This window comes from Cololabis saira, chromosome 14 (genome assembly GCF_033807715.1).
Source record: "Cololabis saira isolate AMF1-May2022 chromosome 14, fColSai1.1, whole genome shotgun sequence".
In the NCBI taxonomy this organism is placed as follows: domain Eukaryota; kingdom Metazoa; phylum Chordata; class Actinopteri; order Beloniformes; family Belonidae; genus Cololabis; species Cololabis saira.
This window is the reverse complement of record NC_084600.1, coordinates 5,611,713-5,637,377: the sequence shown is the minus strand read 5'-3', so window position 1 is coordinate 5,637,377 and position 25,665 is coordinate 5,611,713. Positions and strand designations below refer to the sequence as shown.

The 25,665-nt window shown below is 40.2% G+C and overlaps 1 protein-coding gene across 2 annotated transcripts in view; it reads right to left on the bottom strand.

The window, feature by feature from the left end:
* kctd16b (potassium channel tetramerization domain containing 16b) overlaps positions 1-25,665 on the bottom strand; it is a 289,523-nt gene that overhangs the window by 63,741 nt on the left and 200,117 nt on the right. The window contains exon 2 of one of the 2 annotated variants that reach the window (XM_061739466.1): positions 11,393-11,463. In XM_061739466.1, the coding sequence (XP_061595450.1) occupies positions 11,423-11,463 (41 nt within the window). In that variant the 3' untranslated portion in view covers positions 11,393-11,422. Of the gene's footprint in view, positions 1-11,392; positions 11,464-18,548; positions 24,051-25,665 lie in introns of those variants that run through there. The other variant, XM_061739464.1, reaches the window with a different exon arrangement.

Sequence of the window (25,665 nt, the reverse complement as noted above, 5' to 3'; positions counted from 1 at the left end):
ACATATTCTGTTACTATAATTTTCAAGGAGTTGACCTGACATCCGCTTTTCATTTTCCTTCACAAAATCAAAGCAACCAAGCTTAACAGTGACTACGTTTACATGCAGTCAAAATTGGGGTTAGGGTCAATATTCCGGTTACTGGAACATTCGGAATAATCTGTTTCCATGTGTGAGCTAAAAGGGTTATCTCTGTATACATGGTAATTAATCATTTGGGATATCTGGATCAAACCAGCGACGCACGTAGAACATCATGATGCAATTCCCGTCATTTCCGCTTCTTCTTCCTGTATCCAAATTCAAAACAACAACAATAACAGACAAGAACATACGCAGAAAACAAATTCATTCATCATTCAATTCATCACTTTTGATGGGGATATCCCGTTAGGCGTTTACATGACCAAATATTCGGGTTAGAAAAAGAGTAACCTTGGGGTCATATTCCGGTTTTTAAAAACCGGAATATGACCAAATTCCGGTTATTCAAAGGGGTTATTGGTGTTTACATTGCCATGCGCAACCGGGTTATTGCTAATATTCTGGTTAGAAAAGGGTTATTGACTGCATGTAGACGTAGTCAATGAAGCTTGACGTTTATAAAAGTACTTAATCTGTATTACCAGCTGCTGACCCTGGTTTCCTTGGCGAGTTTTAATCTGAACAGCATCCACCTTGCCAACTTAACACAGACCTCTCAGTCAACAGAATAACATTCAGTCATCAGATATCCTAAACCATTGTAATTGGGCTGCCATATTGGCAGGCATTATTGTTTTCTACCATCAAAATCAGCAGTGTCCTCTTTGGCACCAGTTATCAGGTGTCTGCATATGAAGGTGGGCTGTTTTCAGTTCTCTCCAATCACACCCTCCACCATCCTTTGCTTTTTTTTTTTAATAATTGGTTAACGGCACATTATGTGCAAGCCAAGTACTAGTTAATGTAATAAATCAGTTTGATGAATGTGCTTTCAGTCAGTATTTTCAAACACACATATATCTATAATCTGAAGATTCTTTGTCCTTATGGAGGCATTCAGCTATCTGTGGACCCAACTGATCTCATTTACTATTCACTGTCACAGCAAAACAGCACTATAAGGTCTGGTACTGGTGTACTTGTACTGGTATTGACCTCCGGTATTAATGCAAGTAAGTGAAATTCTCCAGTAGGGCAGGTGGAATGTGTCTAGACCCTTTTGAGTTGTTTTACACTGTATCTTGTTTCAGACTGAACCTTGAAATGGACTCAGTTCCTTTCATTTTTCATCAATATACACATGAAACTACAGAGAAATAAAATAATGAGTGGTTTCTTAGATCTATTTTTAAAGATATAATCGAGTATAGCAATAAAAGGACTGAGCATCACCTCATTGGTATCTTACTTGCGGCGAAACATGGGGATGGCGGCATCATTCTGTGAAGATGGACACCACTCAGAGAGAAAGTAAGATAGATGCAGAATAAACATTTTCCAGAATACTCTGAATACTTTGAAACTTGGTGAAACTTTACATTTCATTAAGAAAATGTCCCGGAGTTAGACACGGGAATGGCTTTCTGAACAGACCCCCCCTGACCCCTCCAAAAAAAGATTTAGGTAAGACTCCCCATCTCCAGCCTAGAAGAGGTTGAACAATTCCTATGAGAAGATTGGGATACACTTCCAAAGTTGTGTCAAGAGATAACTGAAGCGGCTGGTGTTGCACAAGCTGGTATAACCAAGTCTGTACTGAGGTAAATATAAAATGTTTCTTTCCTTTTCAGATGCAAATTAACATAATTGTGCATCTTGTAATCTCTTTTGGCATTGTGGAGAATTCTATCCAAATTGTGTGAAAATATCTGCAGTATATGTGCATTCTCTGGAGGCCCCAACGGTCCCATGAAGTTGGTAGCAGAGTCTGGCAAGCATCCCCAACAGCTGCCTTCATTATGAAAAAAAATGTAATTAATCCAGTACTCTGTAGTTTTAATTATGTTATTCCTTCCTTGTGTTAATTTTAACACAAAATGAGTGTCTGTATAGTTGAGATTATAGCACCAAATAACATTACATGAACAGAATGAATATTAAGAACAACGTACAGTATACTGTATTGTATCTATTGCACAGCTCTCACATGATTTATTCAGTGAAAAAACTGTTTTCCAGCAGTGTCCTGCATAGGATAATACATTTTCCTATTTGTGTTCATAATAATTCTTTACTAATTCATTTGTTGCATAAATAGACACATCTCTGGTGGCGTGGCTAACAGGATGTAATCTCAATGTGTAAAACCAACACTGGAATTATCATATACAATGCAGATACAAAGCGACAGTTAAACATGCCCCGATTAGCAAGTGTGCACAAATGTTGCTGCATTAAGAGATGGTGATTTCGTACAAAGTTGATGAAGCATGTCAGAATTCTACCGCACAGGGCATTTTAATTAACACATTAAGAATTACAAGATGGCACCCTTAGCCTTTTTTTCTGGTGTAAACAAAAAGGTTGCAAATTTGGGCTGTGTGCGGGCATGTGTCTGTTTATAATATGCATTTGGGTGTGCTTTTACAGATCTATTTTATAGATAGAACTAATTAGAAGTTGGAAATGCGGTTGCAGCCAACTGCCAAAAGTGCGGCAGAAATGGTGTCAGATTTTTGCTTTTTTAATTCTGTTTTGGCTTTGGTGATATTTGGCATTACGTCTTGGGACTGAATAATAGAGGCTTCTGGAGCACATTCTGTGGAACGGCAATTCAGTCCAATATCCAAGACCTTCAAACAGCTCTAATGACACATTTCCCTGACTGAGCCGCCATGTGCTCATCGGCTTCTTTGCTCTGGTATCAGCTGCAAAGACACACAAGCTGTCGGCAGCACAGCCAGCCGCTTATTGTGAGTCAACAAATCTAAAAATATTACCATGTCAGTACTGAGGTAAAAATAGACCAACTTTTTAAAGTACACTGTACTTTTGTACTCCAAACTTAATTTTTTTGGTTCATTATTATCTGAATTCCATTCTCAAGTACTCTGTAGTTGTAATTATATATTTATTAGCTAATATTTTGAACTTCTGAATGCGAAAAAAAGATAAAATGAGGAAACTCATCGCCAGCTACTTCCTTCTCCTTGTTCTCTATAGATGTTTGTGCTGCACCCTCATTCACACCCCGTTTGCAAACTGTGGACTTGCATATTATTCAATGATGCAGGTCCTTTTCTCACTATTGTGTGGCAATATAAGCATCTTTATCTATGCTTTAGAATATAAATGGAAAAAAGAAAGGAAAAAGATAAAGAGATCAATCATATTTTATTACCACTGTTTACTGATTTTGACTGCTTTTTGATTTAGTAAACAAATAAGCACAACACACACAACTCCATCTCCGCATACAGATGCATTACCACTTAAGCACTTCTCTCTATAATTTGCACATTAGTCTGAGTAAGAGTAGGCTAATGGACTGGGGTTGTGACTCCTTTAATGGGAATGGCATTCCCTTAATTTGCAGTGATTCAGCATGCAAACACTTGTGACAAATATTAATACGCAGCTTCTCAGTTTGCAGTAAATGTATGCTTTGTGTTCCAGAACGACACAGCATATGGTGGTCACCATCACAACACACCCACTGAACTTAGGAGAGTAGGTTTTATTCAGGTTATCCCGAACCTGAACCTGTGAATATTATTCACACCTGGTTCCACAAAACACAGGTTATGTTTATCACCATGGAAACTGTCTGTACTAGTGACAGGGGGTACGTTTTGTTCAGGTTGTGTTGAGTATTTCAAGCCTTCATTGACCACGGCTTGTGTTTGGTCACATAAAACATACAGGGGCAAAAATAGTCTGTCTGCTTCACACCAATCTGTGGGACTTTCTCACCTTGATGATTTTTTAATGTCTTTTATTGAATCTTTAGTTGGCTATATTTCCACAACATTGTGCGATCCATTGTTTCATATTTCACACCATCAAGCTGCTCAAACATATATCTAAACACGATTCATTATTTATTTGGGCAGTACCAAGAACAGCGAACATCATGGTGTGGTAAATGCTTGTCGGTTGGTGCATAAATTTGTCTTTGCCTACATCTGGGACACATCAAGGGAATGGGACTGGATTTTAAGGGAGAATATTTATTATGAACGGATATTGCACCACAGCAATGGCATTTTCAGGTTACTGGCTAGAAGGAATTTCATCTGCAGTATTTTGGGCTGCCCTGTTCGGGTATCATGAAACAGCTCCACCACAGGGGTGAAGGGGGTCGGTGCTGGTTCATAGCCAGTAATTCATAGCTGCTTTTTTGGAATTGACAGGTTGGGTTCAGACAATGAAAGTTCAAAAAAGCTGGAGTTCAGGATTATTCTCATGGTTTGTTAAACCTCCATTCGTGAATCCTCCCCTTATCTACAGACCAGCAGCATGGACACTAAACGGCCCTACTGTACAATCATTACTAGTTGTTACTTTGTATTCTGTTCATTTCCTTCTTCTTTATTTTTCTTTTGGTCTTCTAAGATATTCATATTTAAAGAGGAATGAAAATAAACAGAAAAAAAACAATACATCACAAAACATCCAAGTCCAGGAAATTCTGCCTGTTTTCAAAGGCTTAATTTATGCAGACTGAAAATATCACACTTAAAATGTTGACAAAATATGGTTTCTTTTTATGAAACTTTTATTTATTGTGTCTGTGCATCCTATGCCTGAATTACCAAGAGAGACATAACGCAGAGAAATAACCTTCATCCTACAGTTGACATGAAAGGCAAATGAGAAATCCCCTGTGGGCTTTTTCTTGTGAGGAACATATGGACGAAGCATTTTTATATCAAAACTTAATAACCTGCATTGTCTGTAACATGAAACCCCTATGACAAACCTGTTCCTGTGCTGTAACAAGACTACTCTTATTCATATCTGGAAAGTAACCTTTTCATATTGCAGTAATAAAATTGACATCTACAAGCATCCTTGAACAAATATAAATCATATGTGCTTGTTTGCATGTCAGTGAATGACACCAACAAATTTCTTCTTGTGATTCTTTGCTGCAGTTGCTTTTATCCTGAGTAATGATAAATCACAAGAAGCAATGATGGTGCCCCTACAAAATATTGTTGGAGGGGAGATTTTTGTGGTAAAACATTAGGCAAACATGCATGAATGTCTCTATAAGTCTAATGGCATACTCACGGTTAATGACATGTTTGAATGCATGTCAATTCACTTTAGTTCAGTCATTTCATGACATGCACATTAGAAACAAGTGTCATTGTACAATGGGATTTTAACTTTGTCAATAGCTACAATTCAGCACGCACACACACACATGCACATCCACGCATGCACACACAAAATAAAAACAAACTGTCTGAATTTCCAAATCTCAAAAAAGCAACAAAAACAAAAGAGTATTCAAATGATGACCCACACAGGTGTGACCTGTTACCAGCTCTCCTCTATAGCCGTGCTCTTCATTCCTGGTCCTCAGGGCCCTCTGAGGTTTCCTTACATCAACACACCTGATTCTAATGGATCATCAGCTGGTCATCAAGGTCTGCACAAGTCTGTTAATGACGCAGCCATTTGTATCAGGCTGTGCTGCAGCAGGGAAACATCTAAAACACATAGGACAGTGGGCCCTGAGGACCACGGCTGCTCTAATGTTGTGTATTGTAAACAACTTGCAAATGTGGTTAGGTTAAAATGTGTTTGAGGTCTATGGAGCTCCCTCTAGTGGAAACCTCTGATAGCAGGTTGGTTATGTAGACAAAGAGGAGAACAATTATGCCCTCATAGAGCTGCTTGCATATGTACTGTAAGTGTGTGACTAAAAGACCTTTGACATTAAACGTTGTTCACATTTATGCGTATACCTTTAACAATCACTCATTTATTAGACTACAGGTTGCAACCTCAAGGATGTTTATTCGCTTAGGCAAAGGTGTTTTGAAAGTTGTTATACATAGGAGGCTGAAGGGGAGGAAAAAGTAGCCAATAAGCATCCATTTGGCAGTCTTAACCCCTGTCGACATCTAGAGAGTAAATGTAGCTCATACTGACGGCTGAACCAGCAGCCGAGGTCCAGCAGGAACAAAGACATTCAGTGAGCAGACCTAGCCAGTTGTGGGAAAACTTGTACTTATTAAACATTTTTCTAAATGTATTTATCTTTTTCAGCAACCATACAACATTCATACTGGTCATTTAAATTATTAAATATATTTTTTTTTCTTTTTAAGTGCATCTCTCATGTTGAGTTACTCAGTTCAGCCTTGACCAGAGAGGGAAGTCCTCTACCGCTACCGGGACCATGTCATAAAGACTGCAATTTTGATTAATACTTAGGATTTCAGACTCCTGTCCATTGTATTTACTCACTTCAATCAATCAGATCACTAGTTTCCTATAAACGGAGCTAGTCAACAGGTGTTTCATAGGGGTAACTAGACACTCTTGTTACCCCTATGAGACATCAGTTGGCCCAATTGTTCATTTTGGCCAACAATTGAAAAGTTTAGAGCTTGGCAAAATGGATTTGTTGAATGTGACCATGTAAAGTTTGCAAGAATACATTTGCAAGATAAGTCTTAGGCAGCCATTCAGCTTTGATTTTGTGGTGACAATTGCTTTACAGCTGTTGCAGCATGTAAAACAGGGGTGCACACAAGCCGGTACTCGAGGGCTGGTCTACTGCATGTTTTAGATCTTTCCCCGTCTTCAACACACCTGATTCTAATCACTGGTCGTCATCAACATGTCATCAAGGTTTACACAACTCTGTTGGTGACACAGCCTTGTCTATCAAGGTTGTGTTGAAGCAGGGAAACATCTAAAACGTGCAGTAGACTGGCCTTCGAGTACCGACTTGTGTGCACCCCTGATGTAAAACCTAAACTTGGTTGTATAAAAAATGAAATACTTTACATATCAACTGCAAAAACATCTTGTGTAGTTAATGCATAGACATGCGCTAGAATTGGATTAGAAACATGCAGTTCACAGGAAAAGAAAGAAGAAGATAAGCTATTAAATGTGCTTTTACTAATCTTGTCAGTGTGATTATGACTGCAGGACACAGCTGAGGCTGGATCAGCCATTTGTGCACAAAGGCTTGTACCGTTGTTTGCTCCACAATGCCTGGCAGAGTGCACATCATTCAGCTGTGTTGCTGACAAAATCAGCCTGACTGGTGGCAACAATGGCAATAGTCGCAGCTGATCTGATTGTAGTGCGAGAGCGCACGCTTTCATCTGTAATGAGGGAAAACAGATCATGTAGCTGGAGTTCTTATCTTGGAGATGGATGCTGACAGCAAGCACAAGCTCTATATGCTTCCTTCTGTTTTCTTTCTGCGAATGCTTAATCCCTTATTTCCTCCTAGGCACCCCTCTCTCACTGCTGTCCTTTTGCTATCCATTTTCCTCCCTTCTTCCAATCTTTTTTTCAATACCGGCTTCCTCTCCATTTCATGCCTTCACATTTAATGCAATTCTTTCCATCTGCCGTGCATTCTTCTCATTTTTCCATCCTCTAACCTCCCCTTCTTTCCATTCATTGCCTTGGCCTTATTTTCCTCCCTTTCTCACCTTCCATCCTAATTCAATACCTTTCCCCCTTTCAACGCCCTTAATCGCCTCTCCCTTACACGTTTATCCCCTTGTCCACACATTTCTTACTTTATCAGTCTCTCCATTGCAAGCTCCAGCCAGCACTAAGAGCCACATGCGGCCCCTCTTTCCCTGATCTTGAGACGATAGCTGATCCCATTGATGCTATTTTAAGTCTGCCATGCATACTCTCCCTCCCTTTTCCTTCCACGAAGAGCTGGCAGCAACAAAGAGAGACATGAAACATGCATTCTTTCCTCGCAACAAGACTTTCTCCTCCTGATTGTGACTTTGAAATTTGTATAATTAACAGTATTGTCCAGGGATGAGCTAGTCTGGCAGCAGATTTCCCTCCATATGCCGATTCTAAATAGATGGTTTAATGGCCTTGAAGTTTTCGTAAGAGGACTTGGAAAAGGTTCAGTAGAAGATAAGCTTTTAATAACTTGTAGATTTTTCTTTTTTTTGACAGACATTGTATATCTGCGTCATTCACTGCATGAAAAAAGGTCACTATTTCCTGCTCCATTTTATTTCCTATAACTGATTAGTTTCTGTTGAATTCCCAATGGCCAGCAAAAGAATGGTGTTCTCACTGACTTTAATAGGCATCATCTACATGAACAGAATAATTGCCCAGAGCCGAATAAATCTCCATATGATGATTCGGGCATTATAACATTTTGGGATACCTGAGAATACACGTCTTTTAAGGCCCTTCTTTTATTAAAGGTATTGTGACATCATTTTTAACATGCTTTTAACACTATTAAAAGTCTTGGCCAACATCCCTCAAATGTGTCTAAAAGAGTGCTACAAGAAAAACTTCACTCTAGTACTCTTTTCCTGGCTTTTTATTACAGTGTTTTTTTGCGCCGTGAAAAATGCTTCCTTTCCCCCTTTCCTGTCAATCATTGCTCCGCTCCTCCTCCAAACCTCCTCCTCCTCCAGCCATACGCTCACAGCGGCGTCGGAGAGCCGGGAGCGACAGGCGAAGCATGCACGGAAAAGCAGGAGGGCGAACCACAGCAAACAATCATAAAAATAAAGGCATGTAAATAAAGTGTCCCCTTATCTTAAGTCCAGTCAGTGGCCGCGGGTCTTCTTAGCAGTTTTCCTCCGCTGATGAGAACAGAAGAGGCTGTAAACAGCTCCGTGTTAAGCCTGATTTATGGTTCCGCGTTAAATCGACGCAGAGCCTACGCCGTAGGGTTCAGCGTACGGTGCGCGTCGCCGCGTAACCCTTCGCCGTAGGTTCTGCGTCGGTGTAACGCGGAACCATAAATCAGCCTTTATGGTGCACTGGAGAGGAGAGGAGGCAGGGAGCTGGGTGGAGGGGGCGGTGATTTAGCGGGCCGTTACGTAACGGCCCGCCAGCAAACCAGGTGCGCCGTTTTTGCACAGTTATGCGGAAAATCCCAGAAAGCACACAATACACTGAATGTTAAAAGTTCGTTGTTTTTTGGGTGTAATTGATGTCAAGACACCCAACAAAACACAAAAAATCAAGAAAAATTTGTTTTTCATGTCACAATCCCTTTAACAGCAACAACAATTCTTAATAATTAATAAAATTGCATTTCTACATTTAAGAAAATGGTGCGCCACTTAATGACTAAACAATCTGTTTGTCATGTCATGCACATGCAAAGTAAGCACAACTGACCTTTCTTTAAATTATATTATCCCAAAGTTAATGAAAATATTGGCGAGACTGGAAAAAGTAGTAATACTAACAGCAGTCTGTGGTCTCACAGATGAACAAACAGCAAATTTAACATTATCTTCTTCCAGCTCTCGACGAAGGCGGACGCTTTTTCTGCTCTCTCCCTTATCTGCCTGCCCTGCTACTGCTTGTTGACTTGTCTTCAGAGTCTCTTCTTTTTCACTCCTCCGAAACTCTACAATCATGGAATTGATTAACTGGTTTCTCAGCACAATTGACCAAATTTTTGCAACCAGAAGACAGGGGGTAAGGGAGCCCTCTTGCCCCGATGGGACATTTTTTCTGGATATACAATGGCTTCCTACAAATACTGGAAGCCTTTGTGTCTCAAAATTCTGTCTGTCGAGGATGTTGAAGATGCCTTCATAATTGGAATTATGATAGCAGGATTTCTCCTGATCATCCTCCTGATCGGAGGGGGGGGGTTCCTGGTGTATCGACAAACGCGTAAGACGTCGACAGCTGTTTTGGCTCTTTCAGAGCTGCCGGACGTGGCTGAAGGGTCAAGCAAGGCAACCAATGCTCAGACTCTGACGTTGGGGGAGCAGGGCCGTAAGCTAGATGTGATTCTCGAACAGAATCGCAGGCTAGCGGCAGTGTTTGAGCTCATTGGCAAGATTGATAACACCCTGGAGAAGTTGGAAGGTCGGCTTGGCGGGAAGTGATCACAAATTTGTCTGATTGGAGTGCCATTGATTAACCTAGAGACTTGAAGGCAGACGGAAAATTGGACTGCCTGTTTTTCAATATAATTGTTGATTCTATAATCTGCCCTTGACAGAGCGGTCTCAGGCCGATCGCTCCTGGTCACAATCTTCCTGGTGGAATGTAAACAAGATGACTTTTCCCTCACTAATCCCTCCCCCTCTCCCATGAACACCTGCGGATCCCTGTCTCAGAACCGTACGAGCCGCCTGATAACATCAAGGACATTTGGCTGAGAGCAGCTCTGGGCGAAGGTTCACGGACTTATCGCGTCACAGACACTTACTGAAAAACACACACACTTCCCTCAACTTCAACACCTTCCTTGGCTCCTCCCTCTTATCAGCCACCCCCCCCCCCCACCCCCCAACAGTCTCCGGGTTTCGAGCGCCAGATGGCGATCACTAGGATGTACTGTGCGGGGACCCCCCACCCCCACACCCCACACCCACACACCCACATGCAAGTCTCTCTGATGTCTGTTTGTTCTGTGTGCTGCTAAGTAGCAGGTGGCTTTGTAAGCCCTGGTATGCTGCTGCTACTTGGGGACAGTCTCAGAAATACGTGCTTACTGTTGGCGAAGGGTAAATGAACTGCATTCACAATTAGTGCCAACCAACTAACCTCCGGGTTGAGGCTCATAGGGGACTAAAATCTGTTGCAGTTCCTCGACTGGCCCCTCGAGGCTGGTTGCAAAAGCAAGTCAATCTCCATTTACTTCCATATTAAAATGTCCAAGTTTAGACCAAAAATAAACATATTTATAGCCATTTTAATGGCCATTATCACTTCCTCAGCCAAAATGATCATGCTACAGTGCTTAGCAGAGCAAACAACAGTTTAGAACTAAGCCAATGTCAGCTAAACATGACAGTCATTTTTATTTCGCCATTGAATCGACATTTAAAACGGGACATTCTACGGTAAACGTCTAATCTGGGTATCTTTCGGCAACAATCTGCTGATGGATGTGGTGGCTATTTTTGATTGACATACAGTGGGCCCGTTCTCGTCCCGGAGCAACATGACTGCGCTCAGTATGAAGAAAGACGCTTCAAAGCTGCTCTTCAGAACCTGTCACGTGACGTATTGCTTCGTCCAGTTTTTTTTTCTTTAATTTTACAGTCTATGATTCACACAGTGCAGTGCTTTTATATTCTCTTGTTGACCATTAAGAGTGTTTTCAAAGTAAAAACTACAAACTACCAGTTGAGATGACTGTTTTGAACTGCTGTGGTACAAACACATCGTATCAATTAAGGTCAATCTTGCATAATGGTACCTGGACATGTGTCCCATGGAGATCAGGAATCAAACCACCAACCTTTAATTGGCAATTGACGATTTGTCCTCCTTAGTCCCAGACACAGCTATTACTGGTACTCCAGTCTTGTCCTGCCATGGGAAAGAGATTGGTCTTAGTAAAAAAAACAAAAAAAAACGGTTTTGTCGTGTGAAAACAACATATTAAGCATGATAAAGACTCCCTATTGGATTTATTGTCATTGATTGTCACCTATGCTTCTCTCTTATGCTTTGTTCCTTTTGTGATGGCATCTGTTGTCACCTCCCTTCTGGCCATCTACATGTAACACCATCTCCAAGGGCCATGAGCTGTTTGTTTTTAGAGGTGTGCCAGCAAGCCTGTATGAGTTTGTTGCACAGCTAAAGTCCTTCACTCTCTGCGGGGTGACAGTGACCTAGACCAAAAAGGCACCATGGTTTCATTAAACTTCACACTTTAAGGCCCTCCGGGAATTTCACGGCACAGTTAAAGCCTCTCTGTCTTCATCAGTTCCTTGCAGGACCTTCATTGTTATCTCAGCTGTACTGTCCAAAACAACAAGAAAATGAATCATTTATGTTATCAGTAAATATAATCAAGGCTTCATTTTACAAAGGACATTATCAAAATGAGTTTGAAAAAAGTTAACAAAAATCTAATCAGATGATACCAAAGTGAATGAATCTTGGCAATAATTGGAACAAGTAACACTGGGACTGTGACTCTTTGTTCCCATCTCAAATGAAATATTGTATAGCTTCCATTTTAATTGTTCTAGCTGGATTGTGAGTATTAACTCTGTCCACCAAAGAAAATATTTAAATTAGAATAAATCAATGGGGAATGTGTGAAGAAATTAGCTTAATATTTGAATTTGATGCTGTTTGACTTTTCTACCAAAATGGAGTCACTGAAGTTGAAAAAAAATGCAAACTAACATGGAGGTTTCTTTCCTATTGTCACTTGGTGCAACAGAAAAAGGAGCCAAGCACAAAACACACAGGCAAATAGAAAAATCACAACGAAACTTTAATAGAAGTCACTGGAGGGGCAATATAAGCTGCCAGGAAAGCATTCTCTGGTAAAAGGCAACGTTATCTGAGCGGTCACAGTCCATCGCAGGTTAAATCCAAAGAGGACGCAAAGGAAAAAGGAGTAAACAAATACTGAAAAAGTAATTTGAAGACAATGGCACAGGCTAAGGAAACATCAAGGTTAATTTGAAGTTTATTTGAAAATGTGAACATGTGGAGAATCCAGAAGATAAAAAAATTGCATTATGAATCTTGAAAAGCGTCTTCAGTATTGATCAAATTAAATTCTGTAGCCGGATGATGTTGACATCACCGTGTGGTCAGTGGACTGCACTGTGAAGCCGATGATTCGTACCTGTGATGGTGATATCAAAAGTTGGAAACTTGCTGGAAGTTCAAACACAATGTTGAAAGGCTACAGATATCAAAGTGTTCAGCTCAGCAAAAGACAGGACTGAAGCGTACGTGACAACGACAGTGGAAAAGTCATAAATAAATAAATACATTAAAAGACACCCACAGAAAAGTGAACATATAGTTCTAAATTTTGCAGTTATGAATTTATGTATTTGTATCATATGGATGGATAGAATTTATGTATTTAACTATGTATTTATTTGTTTATGTATTTATGTATGTGTTTTGGAATTTATTTATTTGTTTATGCATTTCTATCTCTGTGAAGTAATAACAGAATCAAAGAACTAAAGCAGGATTTATCAGGATTTATCAAATAGGAGGAAGACAGGGGGAATTATTTTTGACCAAGCTAATGCCTCCTGAAGTGGATCTACCTCTGGTTTCTTACTTGACTGGAGCTGCAGGACGACCATCAGAGGGTGTTGTAGTGGGATGTCCTACTAAACCACCACAACATCCAAATAAAAAAATACTTTATTCAATACGGATAACCCGTAATCACACAAAGACAAAAACAACAAAAAAACAAAAAGTTAATACAGAGAAGAGAAAAAGAATACAATATTCAACAAATAAGATGCAGATAGGAGCTTAAAAAGTTTACTGATGTGCAGAATTAAGTGTTATTGTCCTATGTAGAAAAAGGGGAGCAGTTGAAAAGTTTGATAGCCATCCCACCGCAGGTGCAGGTCGCAAAGTGCGTGCTCGCTGACCAGATACTGAGTATGGACCGGAAAAACCTTAGTTATTGTCGCTGGTGACTTTAACAAAGGTAACCTCACCCACGATCTCCCTAAATACAGACAGCATGTTAAATGTCCGACCAGGGAGGACAGCATTCTGGATCACTGTTACACCGTTGTTAGGGAGGCTTATCACGCTGTCCCCCACGCTGCACTGGGCCACTCCGACCGCGCCATCATCTCTGTGAGGACTGCTGTGTAGCATCACGCACCAGGGTGAGTTACAACAATGACAAACCAAACTCCAAAGGTTAAGGTTGTATAAGGAAGGAGGACAAAGGCAGATACAGACAGGTGAGGTACAGGTTTAGCAAGGCAATGAAGGAGGCTAAACAAATGTACTTGGAGAAGCTCCAAATACCAACACCAGTTCTCAGCCAACGACTCTGTGTCTGTCTGGAAAGGGTTCAGGCAGATCACCAACTACAGTACAAGCCTAAAGGCTGAGTTATGGTTCTGCGTCGACGCTTACCACTTCACTTCACTTCACTGACGCCGTCACTGACGCCGTCACTGACGTGCACCTCCCACGCAGACGAGAGGGCTGAGATTGGTTCGCTTGGTAGCAATGCATTTCCGGTTTCACGTTTGAAGCAGAACTTTCAGCGCTCTTTTCTTCGTGTATGTGTGATTTGTTTTGTCTTGTTTTTTTGCACAATAGTTGTCCTTATCTCTTTGATTCAATGTGACCGGAAAAAGTTGGATAAACCATTCAGGAAAAGATCGCGAATTAGCGGTCACGGGGGGTACTGCACCACGGAGAAATGGAGTGACGGAAAAGTCCGAAGGGTTCACGACGGCGTCACGGTGACGGCGTCACGGTGACGGCGTCACAGTGACGGCGTGTGCACAGCGTTGTTTTGACGCAGAACCATAACTCAGGCTTAAAGCTCCCCATCTATCAACGACCGACGCCTAGCCAACGACCTGAAAGATTTCTACTGCCGCTTTGAATGACAATGGGACAGTCCTGCAACCATCCCCCACAACAACTCCCAACAGCTCCAGCTCCAGTGCATCACCTCCACCCCCGGCCCACCTCCAAGATCTTTAAATCTAGGAGAGGGACGTGAACAAACTCTTCAGGAGACAGAACCCCCAGAAAGCTGCTAAATGGTAAATGGCTTACACTTATATAGCGCTTTCCAGCTGTACTCCTACAGCCCCAAAGCGCTTTACACTGTAGACATTCACCCCCACACACACACATTCACACACCGGATGTCGGCGGAGCTGCCATACAACGGCGCTGGCCTGACAACCGGGAGCAACCGTGGGATTCAGTGTCTTGCCCAAGGACACTTTGGTGGACACAGGAGGAACTAGGGTTTAAACCACTGACCTTCATGGGCGAACGCTCTACCAACTGAGACACCTTCCCCACTAGACTGCTAGACCAGACTCTGTATCAACAGCCAGCTTGAAACACTGCCCTGATCAGCTGTGAAACATGCCATGTTCCAGCCTGCTTCACAACCTCCACCATCAACCCTGTTCCCGAGAAGCCAAGGACCACAGGACTTAAGGACTTCACACCCGTCGCCCTGACCTCTGTGGTTAGGAAATCCTTTGAGTGCCTTGTGCTCTCACACCTGAAGGACATCAACGTCCCCTCCTGGACCCCTCTGCAGTTTGCCTACAGAGCCAACAGATCTGTAGATGACACATTTAACCTGGCCCTGCACTTCATCCTCCAGCAGGATGCCAGGATACTGTTTGTGGATTTCAGCTCTGCCTTCAACACCATCATCCTGGCTCTGCTCCAGGACAAGCTCTCCCAGCTTAGTCTGCGCGACTCCATCTGCAGGTGGATCACTAACTTCCTGTCTGACAGGAAGCAGCGCGTGAAGCTGGGGGAACATGTTTCTGACTCCCTAACCATCAGCACAAGTTCCTTCCTTTGTTCACTTTTTCTCAAATTCTCAACCATTTTCATTTTTAGAGAATCATTTGATGACCTTATGCTGATTATTTCTTTCAGTGTTGCAGTTAACATCCTCTGGCTTATGTATACTTTCATTTCTTGAATGTGTACTATATTGTGGACTTTATTTCTACCATCCTGAGCTGCTCGGTAGCGCAGTCGGTTAAGCAAGCGGCTCATATACTGAGGCTACAGTCCTCCTGCAGTGGTCGCAGGTTTGAATCCCGGCCTGCGCACCTTCGCTGATTGTCAACCCCATTCTCTCTCTCTACCCCCTTCTTGTCTGTATACTTTGAATAAAGGGCCACTAGAGCCCCAAAAAAATTACCATCCTTCTTCTACCACTTACCCGCTTATATGATTACTTGCCTCTTATTGCCGAGCAGACAGTGTTGTCACGTTCACCATAAATCATGTGCTTTCTCATACAGCCTCATCAGAGTTCCTTTATTCTCACTTACACTATAGTTGTTAGTTTAGTTCTACTGTTTGTCAAATTTCCTGAAGTGTTGCAGATCCTGGTTCCTCCCTGAAAGCCTGCTCTTGCCTTTAACTACGGTAAGTTGAACTAAGTTGATTTTCAGTATTGTTGGATCATTATAACGTGCACGCTGCTCAATGTGCGTGCCTTGAGATTGAGAGTTTTCAAACATGACGTAGATTCCTGAGTGATCCATCACAGGGGCTCACTCGTTTTTTCTCAGGGATTTAATCACAAACTTATAGGTCGAATGCAGACAGTTGTCTGTCTTGTCATCACTGCAACATAATACAAGTAGCTTGTGGTGAATCTACATGTTTTTCTCACCTGCTTGTTGGAGAAATCTGTCAGTTTCGCACCACATTCTCTTGAAAAGACATGAAACGTCTTGCTGAAGTACACTCTTTCATTTACACCAGTCTCTCTGTAATGTTTAATCTACCTTTCTGTAGTTATCATTACGGTTTCGCCTCAAGCCACCATATAAGCATTTTTCACTGGTTTCCGTTTCACATGACACCTCACTTACCATCCTCTCCCCAGCCACCTCCTGCAAAATATATAACATGTCAGATATCTGATAAGGGAGTGTATAGCGCCACTGAACCTTAAGAGCCACATATAGAAGCGTTCACAGATAGCACTTTGCGACCACTGACCTGCATTTTGCCTCCAATCTAGCAGCTTTAGTCTTTAATGTTTTAAATGTCAGTGTTTTGTTTGTTTGCTCTAATTTATAATCAGCCAGTTTTTTTTCTTTACTTTTAAAACAATTCCCTAAAGTTAAACTCTTAACCTTCCTTGTGGTTCAACACCTATGGTCAAAAGCCCCACAGCACAATTAATATTGTCATTGCAGTGGGTTGTATATTCAATTTAAAAATCTCCTCTATTTGGTCGTGTATTCAACGCTCCTATGAGTTGTTTAAACTAAAGCAAATAGGAAGCTTACGTTTTGTATCTTAATTTGTTTTTAGACATCACAGGACTCATTATTTTAATTTCTGTTTCTATGTTTTTAAAAAAGGGGAAGCTTTTCTTCTCAATCAATCATTTTTGAGCTAATGCATGTCATATTCAGAAAAAGGAGATGATGAATGCTGATGCCCCGAAAGTTTTCAGTAAATGGAGGGGTGAACATAAGCTGGAACGGTCCAGGGCTACGTTACGGTAAAAGATTCTGAGGGGAAAAGTTCTCCAGTTAGATACCAGTTACCGCTCTGAAACTCACTTGAAAAAAACCAAAACACACGTCTGCTGAAGTTATACCCCCTTGAACAGCTCATTGTCTCTTTATTAACTGCTTCTAAAAAACCTTGCAGATATGACTCGGTGGGAGCTGAGCTCCACTATGTAACCGATCAATTTCTGTGTGGCCAGGCACAAAAGCACCGACACTGTGCCGAGCTGAGAGCAAAGCAAAAAAAGACATTACATTAACCTGTGGAGCCCGGATGTCTGGGTAAATAATTCAGAGGGTTTTAGGAGATAGTTAGAGCACGTAGAGGAAAGGTTCAGTTTAGAAGTCAAAAAGTTCATTTGATTGGACAACATTCATCTGTTTTATATGTATAATTTTAGAAGAAAGAAGACATGCCGTGATATATGTCTTTAAATGAACTGACCACTATGCAATCGTCATTTGACGTTGAAGCCTTCAGGTAAACCATAATCTTACGAATCAGGTTGAGGAGGCAGTGCTCAGAAGCTCTCCGCTTTGGAAACGCTCCCGGGGAGACCTGAGGACGGAGCACAATCGCTTCAGAACTGCTGTGAAACCAGAGCATGACCGTCCGTCACCCTGTGGGACCCAAGCTTCATACAGGAGCCACCACTCAAAGCAATCAAGATGGCCACATAGCTGCTAATAACACCTTGGATCAGCAAGTTTTACTGCAAAAACCAGCAACAGTCATACAGATGTCGGCATTCGTGCTCCACTGCACACCATATCGGATTTCTTTAGTTGATACTTATCTGCTTGTTGCTCTATCTATGTTACATATATATATATATATATATATATATATATATATATATATATATATATATATATATATATATATATATATATATATATATATATATATATATATATATACACAGGACTGTCTCAGAAAATTAGAATATTCTGATAAAGTCCTTTATTTTCTGTAATGCAAAAATGTCATACATTCTGGATTCATTAAAAATCAACTGAAATATTGCAAGCCTTTTATTATTTTAATATTGCTGATCATGGCTTACAGCTTAAGAAAACTCAAATATCCTATCAAAAAATTTGAATATTCTGGGAATCTTAATCTTAATCTCTGTAAACCATGATCAGCAATATTAAAATAATAAAAGGCTTGCAATATTTCAGTTGATTTGTAATGAATCCAGAATGTATGACATTTTTGTTTTTTTTAATTGCATTACAGAAAATAAAGAACTTTATCACAATATTCTAATTTTCTGAGACAGTCCTGTATAGGGTATGTTGTACCAAGCCCGTACTGAGCCGTGTAAATGTACATACTCATAGTCTATGTATAATCATCTGAGATTGAGCATAAATGCAACTCATAGGTCACTGTACAGAATATCTTGTTTATTGGTTGTACTTATACATTTTCAAAATGACTATATGCTTTGTATCTAAAGACTCTCAGATGAATCGTACCATCTCTAAAGGCAGACACAGAAACACGACGCCACACCTAGAACACAGAGCAACTCTCAACACTGACAACAGGCTGTTGACATTTCATGTTCAGTTATCTTTCAATAAATATTTAAACCATCAGAAAAGCCTGCGGGATCATCAGGCTTCCATAACCCACAATTACCAAAAATAATATCCCCATGATGATCGGTGGTGCCACTAGTATTCGATCTAAGTGTCCGATGAGAGTTGCTGTGTTTTACAGGAGCTTGGTCACATCACAGAGTTTTTCTTTTTAGTTGATAATGTTATACACTCGTGGAGGAACAGAAAGTATCAACACATTTGTGCTTATCTTTTTTTTTCCCTTCTGGTTGTCTTTTCTCTGTCAAACATCAGTTTTTAACATTATCTTTTTTTTTCACAAGAACAGACTAAGTTAAATCTGTTATAAATTTTGTATACCAACATGCTCACATTGTTTTTGTTGTTTTTTTGTCATTTTTTTTCTTTGTGTTTGTATACATGTGTGTGAAATCACATCAACATCCATCAAAAAGAATGCCCCTTATGTCAAATGGTAGATTCCAGGTCTGCCGTGGTGGTGTCAGAATAAAATGATTTTCTTTGTTGTTGGCAGGTTCGTCAAAAGCTGGAGGGGAAAAAAAACAAGGGTTGCAGTCTTTTACATTGGTTCCACTTGCAGGCCATGAACATAACTATACGAAAGAATCAGTCACAGACTGTAAATGTAGCACTACAAAATAAACTGACAAAACTTAACATCCATCCACTCGTTCTTCCTTTCACAGAGTATATTTGACTTAAAATAAAATTGCACTCACAATTTACCGAGAAAATTTACATCATCTGTTGTTCATTTCACGCCAAAAGAACAGAAAATGTGTTCTCAGGGTTAAAACCGGGCAGTTTACTATACAGTGGAATAAATGTTTTGATCAAGACAAACATTATATGTGGCTGTGCTATGTATGTAAGGTCATTGATATATACCCCTCTCTCCCTCTCTTTAATACTTCCTTATTTGTGTGCCTTTGTTAACTTTATGCATTGTGCAAAAACAGCTGTACTTTACGCTAGAAGGCCACAGGTGTCTTAGTTTCTATCTTATCATTTCTATTCAGTGGCATGATTGAAAATGCTCTGTGACCGACCTTGGTGTTAAACCCTTGGAAAGTAAACTAAAAACCTAATAAAAAGTAAAAAAAAAAAAAACACAGGTAGAGTCAAGCAAACAATCTATAGCATAGCTTACACCCCACTTAAACTGAATTGAAGATAAGCAGTTCTCAAAAAGCAGAAATCCGCACATTGCTAACTGACTTCTAATCTTATGTGACTGGTATTTTACAGTTAGTTCAGACCAAGTCAAGCGAGATACAGATATTTTCCACTGAACCAATAGTTCATGTGAAGTGAAGTGAAATGAGACAAACTGACAAAATCTGCAATTCTGAAGTTCCGACTCTTGGCCTTTACTTAAGATGAGCAACGTTATAAAGGTTTTTGTTAAAATCATACTTGTAAAAATCTTTGCATTCTAGCTATTGATCTAACAACAGTTAAAGTTCCATTTAGATGTTAAAGAGAGAGTATGATTAATCACTCAAACCCATAATACACCTCCGGAACTGTTCTCCACAAAGTCTGATTATAGCCTATTTCCAATATGACCTCGGTCCAGTCAAAGCAATCAGAAAACACTTTTATATGGTAGTTTCCTATTTTGGGTGAGATGTTGATGGGGTTAATGTTGGGATAGTAAAATGCCTCTAGTGTGGTCTCTTACCCAGGTTTTATTTGTGATTGGTTTTAAGCTCTTCATAATCAAGGCCCCCTCTCTTTGTCTGGTTGTATTCGTCTTAAGCCTGGTCTCCAAGCACAAGCTTCATAACCGAAGAAGCTGCCAAGTGCCTCTATGACTGCAAAATGCCTGTAGCATTTATTGTGTTTCATTTAAGTGTGGGCTAAGAAGTTGGGGAGTTGGAGCCAGCTGCCTTCCAACCTTAAGGTCGACAGATTAATTCACAGCCCAGTTATGGAGCAAAGTGTCTCTGGGCAGGACACTGAACCTAACATTGTCCCAAGCCCCTCGTAGTGCTGGTCCCACGGCATCAAGCCCAGGGATATGGGAGCGTTTTCAGCACAGGCATGTGATGTTAAAAAAGAAGAAGAAAAGGAATAGGTAAAATCAATACACTAAACCCAACAACCCACGGTAGTGACCCCTATAAAAAGGGAGGGAAGGGTGTTTTGGTTAAATTTTACAGTTGTCGAGTTGATTCTTTAGAAGCATTTTTGCAGTTAGCAAGAAAAAAAAAGTAAAAGCCTGTGGTCTGAAGCATTAAACTCTGTCATGCTTGCTGAATATCTTAGTAACTGCCTCTCCCTGACTCAGACATATATGCTAACTTTCCACTTACAATACTGTTGTCTTGCAAATTGTCTGGCATGCCATTAGTTATAGCTGTAAATGTGTAATATGTTACAAGTGTGTGTTATATTTTCCTTCATCTGTCATGCGCCAACACTAACTGATAAAACAAGACTGGTTGTATTACGTTAGCAACGAACTACTGCATCACTAAGAACAGAATAGCAGCAACTCCCCATGGATCGGTGTGTCATATATACAGAGTATAATACATCGGTCTGCTTGGGTATGATTTATGGTTTTTATTTACATATGATATGTTGGATGAGTTAAGGTATTTTAGTGCCAACTGATATGATAAATTACTTTAAAGTGAAAACGTAATATTCCAGAAATGTAGAAAAATAAGTCATTTTCATTCTATCGAGCAAAATGGTTTGTCTGCATCCAACACCTACTGCAACCACTGTACTGCAGTAAACCACAGCAAACATGTGGATGCCAGTGAGTACTGCAACCGTCTGTCAAGTGCTCTCTCAGGAAAATCAATTTATGGGCAAAATAAGGGCTTCTGATGATATATTTAAATTAAAGCGCTTTAGATAGAAAAATACCTATAATAAAACATCTTAGTATGTCTTTTTTTCTAAATAAACTGATCTGTGCGGAAGTAGGCCATATAGTATGTTTTCTTAGTTTTGTGTGCATATAACTTAGCTTTGCAAAAAGCTGTGATTGCTTATAAACTACACTCATCTGGACTATTATTTATATGTTCAATCCCAAAAGAAAATGACTTAATTATGCACCACTTTCAATATAATTATTCACTTGTAGCTGGAGTGAGATACTTTATGTATGTGATTAACTTACGCATCGGTAGCAGAAAGATGCTAATCTCACCACTTTCTGTAAAACAAACTGAATCTGTGCCACTGTCTTGCATACTGTATTAGGAATTAGGATTCCAGATGTTTTCTTGTCATTTTACTACATGTTCAGTGTTTTTCATTTCTTTTACATGTCTCTCCTTAAGATCCAGTGTGTGTGCGTGTCTGCAATTTAGTGACACCAAGTGGCAAAGATGCAGAATGCATCCAACTGAATAGTTTTTCTTTTTAAAAGGTTCATTCTAAAAATATACTTAATGACAATATATGTGATAACATTTATTAGAAATTCATAGTCAATAAATGTTTGTGTACTATAACTTTTGTAATGATTTCAATCATACACTGGACTATTTTTTCTAGTATTTTGGCAATGACATATTTTCAAGGAAGTAACTCAAATAAAATACAAATCAACCTGTGTTGTCTCATGAACAAGTTGTCTTGTATTTTTTTTTGTTGTGTTATAATGTTTCAGAGGGAACCAGAAATATTTAAATAAATTCATAAATAATGGCTAATTGTAAGTTAAAACAAAAAAAATGAGTAGCTTTTCTTTGTCATGAGTTCTAAAGCTTCAATGATATCTGTAAAAATAACATCTATATCTTTCAACATTATCACCAGATTCTTCATCAATCTCAAATAAAAAGCTTGTATTGTGGAGATCATCTGTGTTGGCAGAGTTACCAAATGCAGCAGTCCTCCTTCGTTCTGTTTGTATGGTGGGAGTCATGGTGAATATGTCTTAAATGGCCTCATGAGTGCTTGCTCTTTGTGCCTACATGTGGGAGGGAATGTTTGTGAGTGCCTACAATTTTCAGTAGATGAAAAGGTTTGTGTATGTATGCGCTTAGTCTTTGTTGAACTTGAACCGAGTCTCTGTATTCCCCTGTTTTGACCATTTCTTTCACTTTGCCCTCATAATCTATGCCGTTTCTACATCTGGTCAACATAGGAAAAATGAAAGCAGCGAGTGGTAGTTTGACACTTTTGGGGCACTTTTGCAACATCACTGATAACTGAAGAAGAGAATATTTGAGATTGTGATGAAATTGTTCCTCCTTCTGCTTCAGAAAAACCCCAAGTATTAACAAAAAAGTAAAGTACTCAACCCATCTGTTTATGCCAGCCCAGCAGCAGGCATTTCTGGCTATATTTACGCTGAGAGTAATGTTAGGATTGCATGAATTATTAATGGATCCCACTGCAGAGTTTTCTGTGATGTACAGGCCACCTGGGTGCAAACTCACACACAAAAACATACATTCATGTATTAAATAAGTATTTTGCTTTTTGGACTGTAAATGTAGCTTCTGTGATTTTTTTTTTTTAATTTTTAATTAAAATGATGGCAGTTTAGTCCATTCGTCATCAGTAACATGAAGTGTCGCCATCAACAGACTTCAGTCGAGTCAGTTAGTTTGCCTGTAGTTGTCTCGTGGATTAAATTGTTCAAAGCTCTGACTCATTCAGCAAGTTACAGCACATACTACACTATACACTAGGCCTAAACTACATACACACACATACACCAATTGAATAAACTCTGTTTTTTCTTTTTTTTTTTTTATGATCCTGTTGTTTTTGATCCTGATGTTTTTTCTTCCAGAAACTCGATTTTTGGAAAAGTCATGATGTAAAAACACAAACTGATCCTTGGCCTTGTGCTTTTCTTCCTCCCCGTGTCGTATTTCCAGGTTCAGACGCGGTATTTTCTCAGCAGGTCGGCCTGCCACATGTACTTCCTCTCAGGAAATCGCTCGGGGATCTTGATCTTGTGGAAGTCTTGAATGCACTTTTCCAGCTCCTCCTCAACTGTCAGCTTCTCCTTCGCAGGCCTTTTCTTGCTGGTGGTGTCGCGGGAGCTGGCTGTGAGGGTGCGGAGCAGGTCGCTCTTCCTCCGCTGTTCAGACTGCTGCAGCATGGCAACCGGGCCCTTTTTTGGTGGCCTGTCCAGGGTTTGCACCTTGGTACGGGGGTGTGACTGACGATTGACCGGACCGCAGATAACAGTTCCCTGCGGAGAGCTGGCCTCGGACTGGCTCTCTGAGCTGGAGGTGGAGAGCTCATTGAAGGACGTGCCGCTCTCGCCTTCGCCATCACCCTTGTGGTTCTTGCAGCAGCAGTCACATGGAGGGGAGGACCAACGTGATGTACCACCTGGGGAGCAGAGTGGGAGCTAATATTAGATTCCACGCAGAGCTTCTTTTTACACCTTTTTTTTTTCTTTTTTGTCTTTCTAGACCAATAATGTAAAAGAGAAAATCTTGACAGCTGCACAAAGACAGGCACAAATTAGCTAGACAGGAAAAGAAAGACAAAGTAAGAATGACAAAGAGTGAAATCAGCTAATGCCGAGTGGCTATCACCTACAACAAAGTGACATGACATCAGGAATAACTGGCTTTGCACCCTCAGAATCATAGAACTCAGCTGAGTGTCTGTGTGACAAGCATTCATTGTTCTGAAACTACCCTCGTTTCTGTCACATAAGACAAGTGGAGAAGCAGAAACCTTTTGAAAACGGAAAGTGGTAGTAGATCTAGTATGAAATACTGCAATGAACTGTAGCTGGACTTAAGAAAGGACTTAATATAGAGTTTCAGCAGCATTTCAACAATGTTTTAGTAACAGATTTCCGGAAGGTCATACTTATAACGCAGTAAATGCACATTCATAAGACATTAATATGCTTCATACCTCCATGTCTAAGTGTCTAAGCTTCATTATAAACTTTTAGAGTTCCATAAGGGGCCATACATACATTAAAATTGTACCCTTAATGCGTAATAAAAATTTGATTCATGGGTTTATCATTCTGAATGCTAAACATACATTTTACCACAGAAAATGAATTGCTTAGACTTTATTATAGCTTAAAGAGTGACCTTGAGAGAAAATACAACTAAAAATGTTCAACTATAAAAGAACAAAAAAGGTGATGTAGAAATGAAAGATGAACAAATGCCAAGCTGTACAAAAATGTGCAGTCTAACTTCCTTCCTGTCAGCAGTCATATTCCCCATCCAACACAGTGTGTCAATTTCCTTGAAAAAGGCCTGCATAACCCAAGGAAAACGTGCTTAGGGCCGGATCAAAGACTGAAAATTACTGTCCAGCCAAACTGGTTCAGACAAATCAGTAGGGACTGAATTAGAGCTCAGTAAGTGGAGAAATGTCCAAGGAGAGCCCAGTTTTCTTTGAAACACGTTTGTGTTAAAGGTTATTTGTGATTTTTTTTAATGGCGTACAGGAGAGAGTGCTGTGAAAGTCACCGTTTGTTTATTTTGTTCGGGGCATTTTGAATGTGTTAGGTATTGTAATCCTCTGAAAAACAAGCTTTTGCAGCCTCAGTATGGGCATTAGTTGTTGAGAGAAGTTCATCTCAGTGTTTGCTGATTCTTTTCTCCTCCTGGTAGAGGTTTTATATCAAATTATTCATGAACAGCAGTAGCTGTGAATGACTGTTTGAATCTGAATCTGTTTTGAAAAGGATTTCAAAACCTAGGTTAAAGGGCCGTTGTTCAGTGCGTTGAGGGGTTACCCCGATAGAAGTAGATTTACTCTACACACTTTTGCTTTAAGCATTTTAAAGCGCTTTCCTCCATTTTCTGAAATGTGCTCTTAGCTGAAGTGGTATAGGTTGATTTCTATAGGAGGCGTTTCTATAGGCGGCAGATTAATATCAGTAAACTTAAGGAACACTGAGCGCTTCAACGGCCCCGGCACCCGCACCGATCACAAATATATGTCAAGAATATAGTGGAGTGTCTCT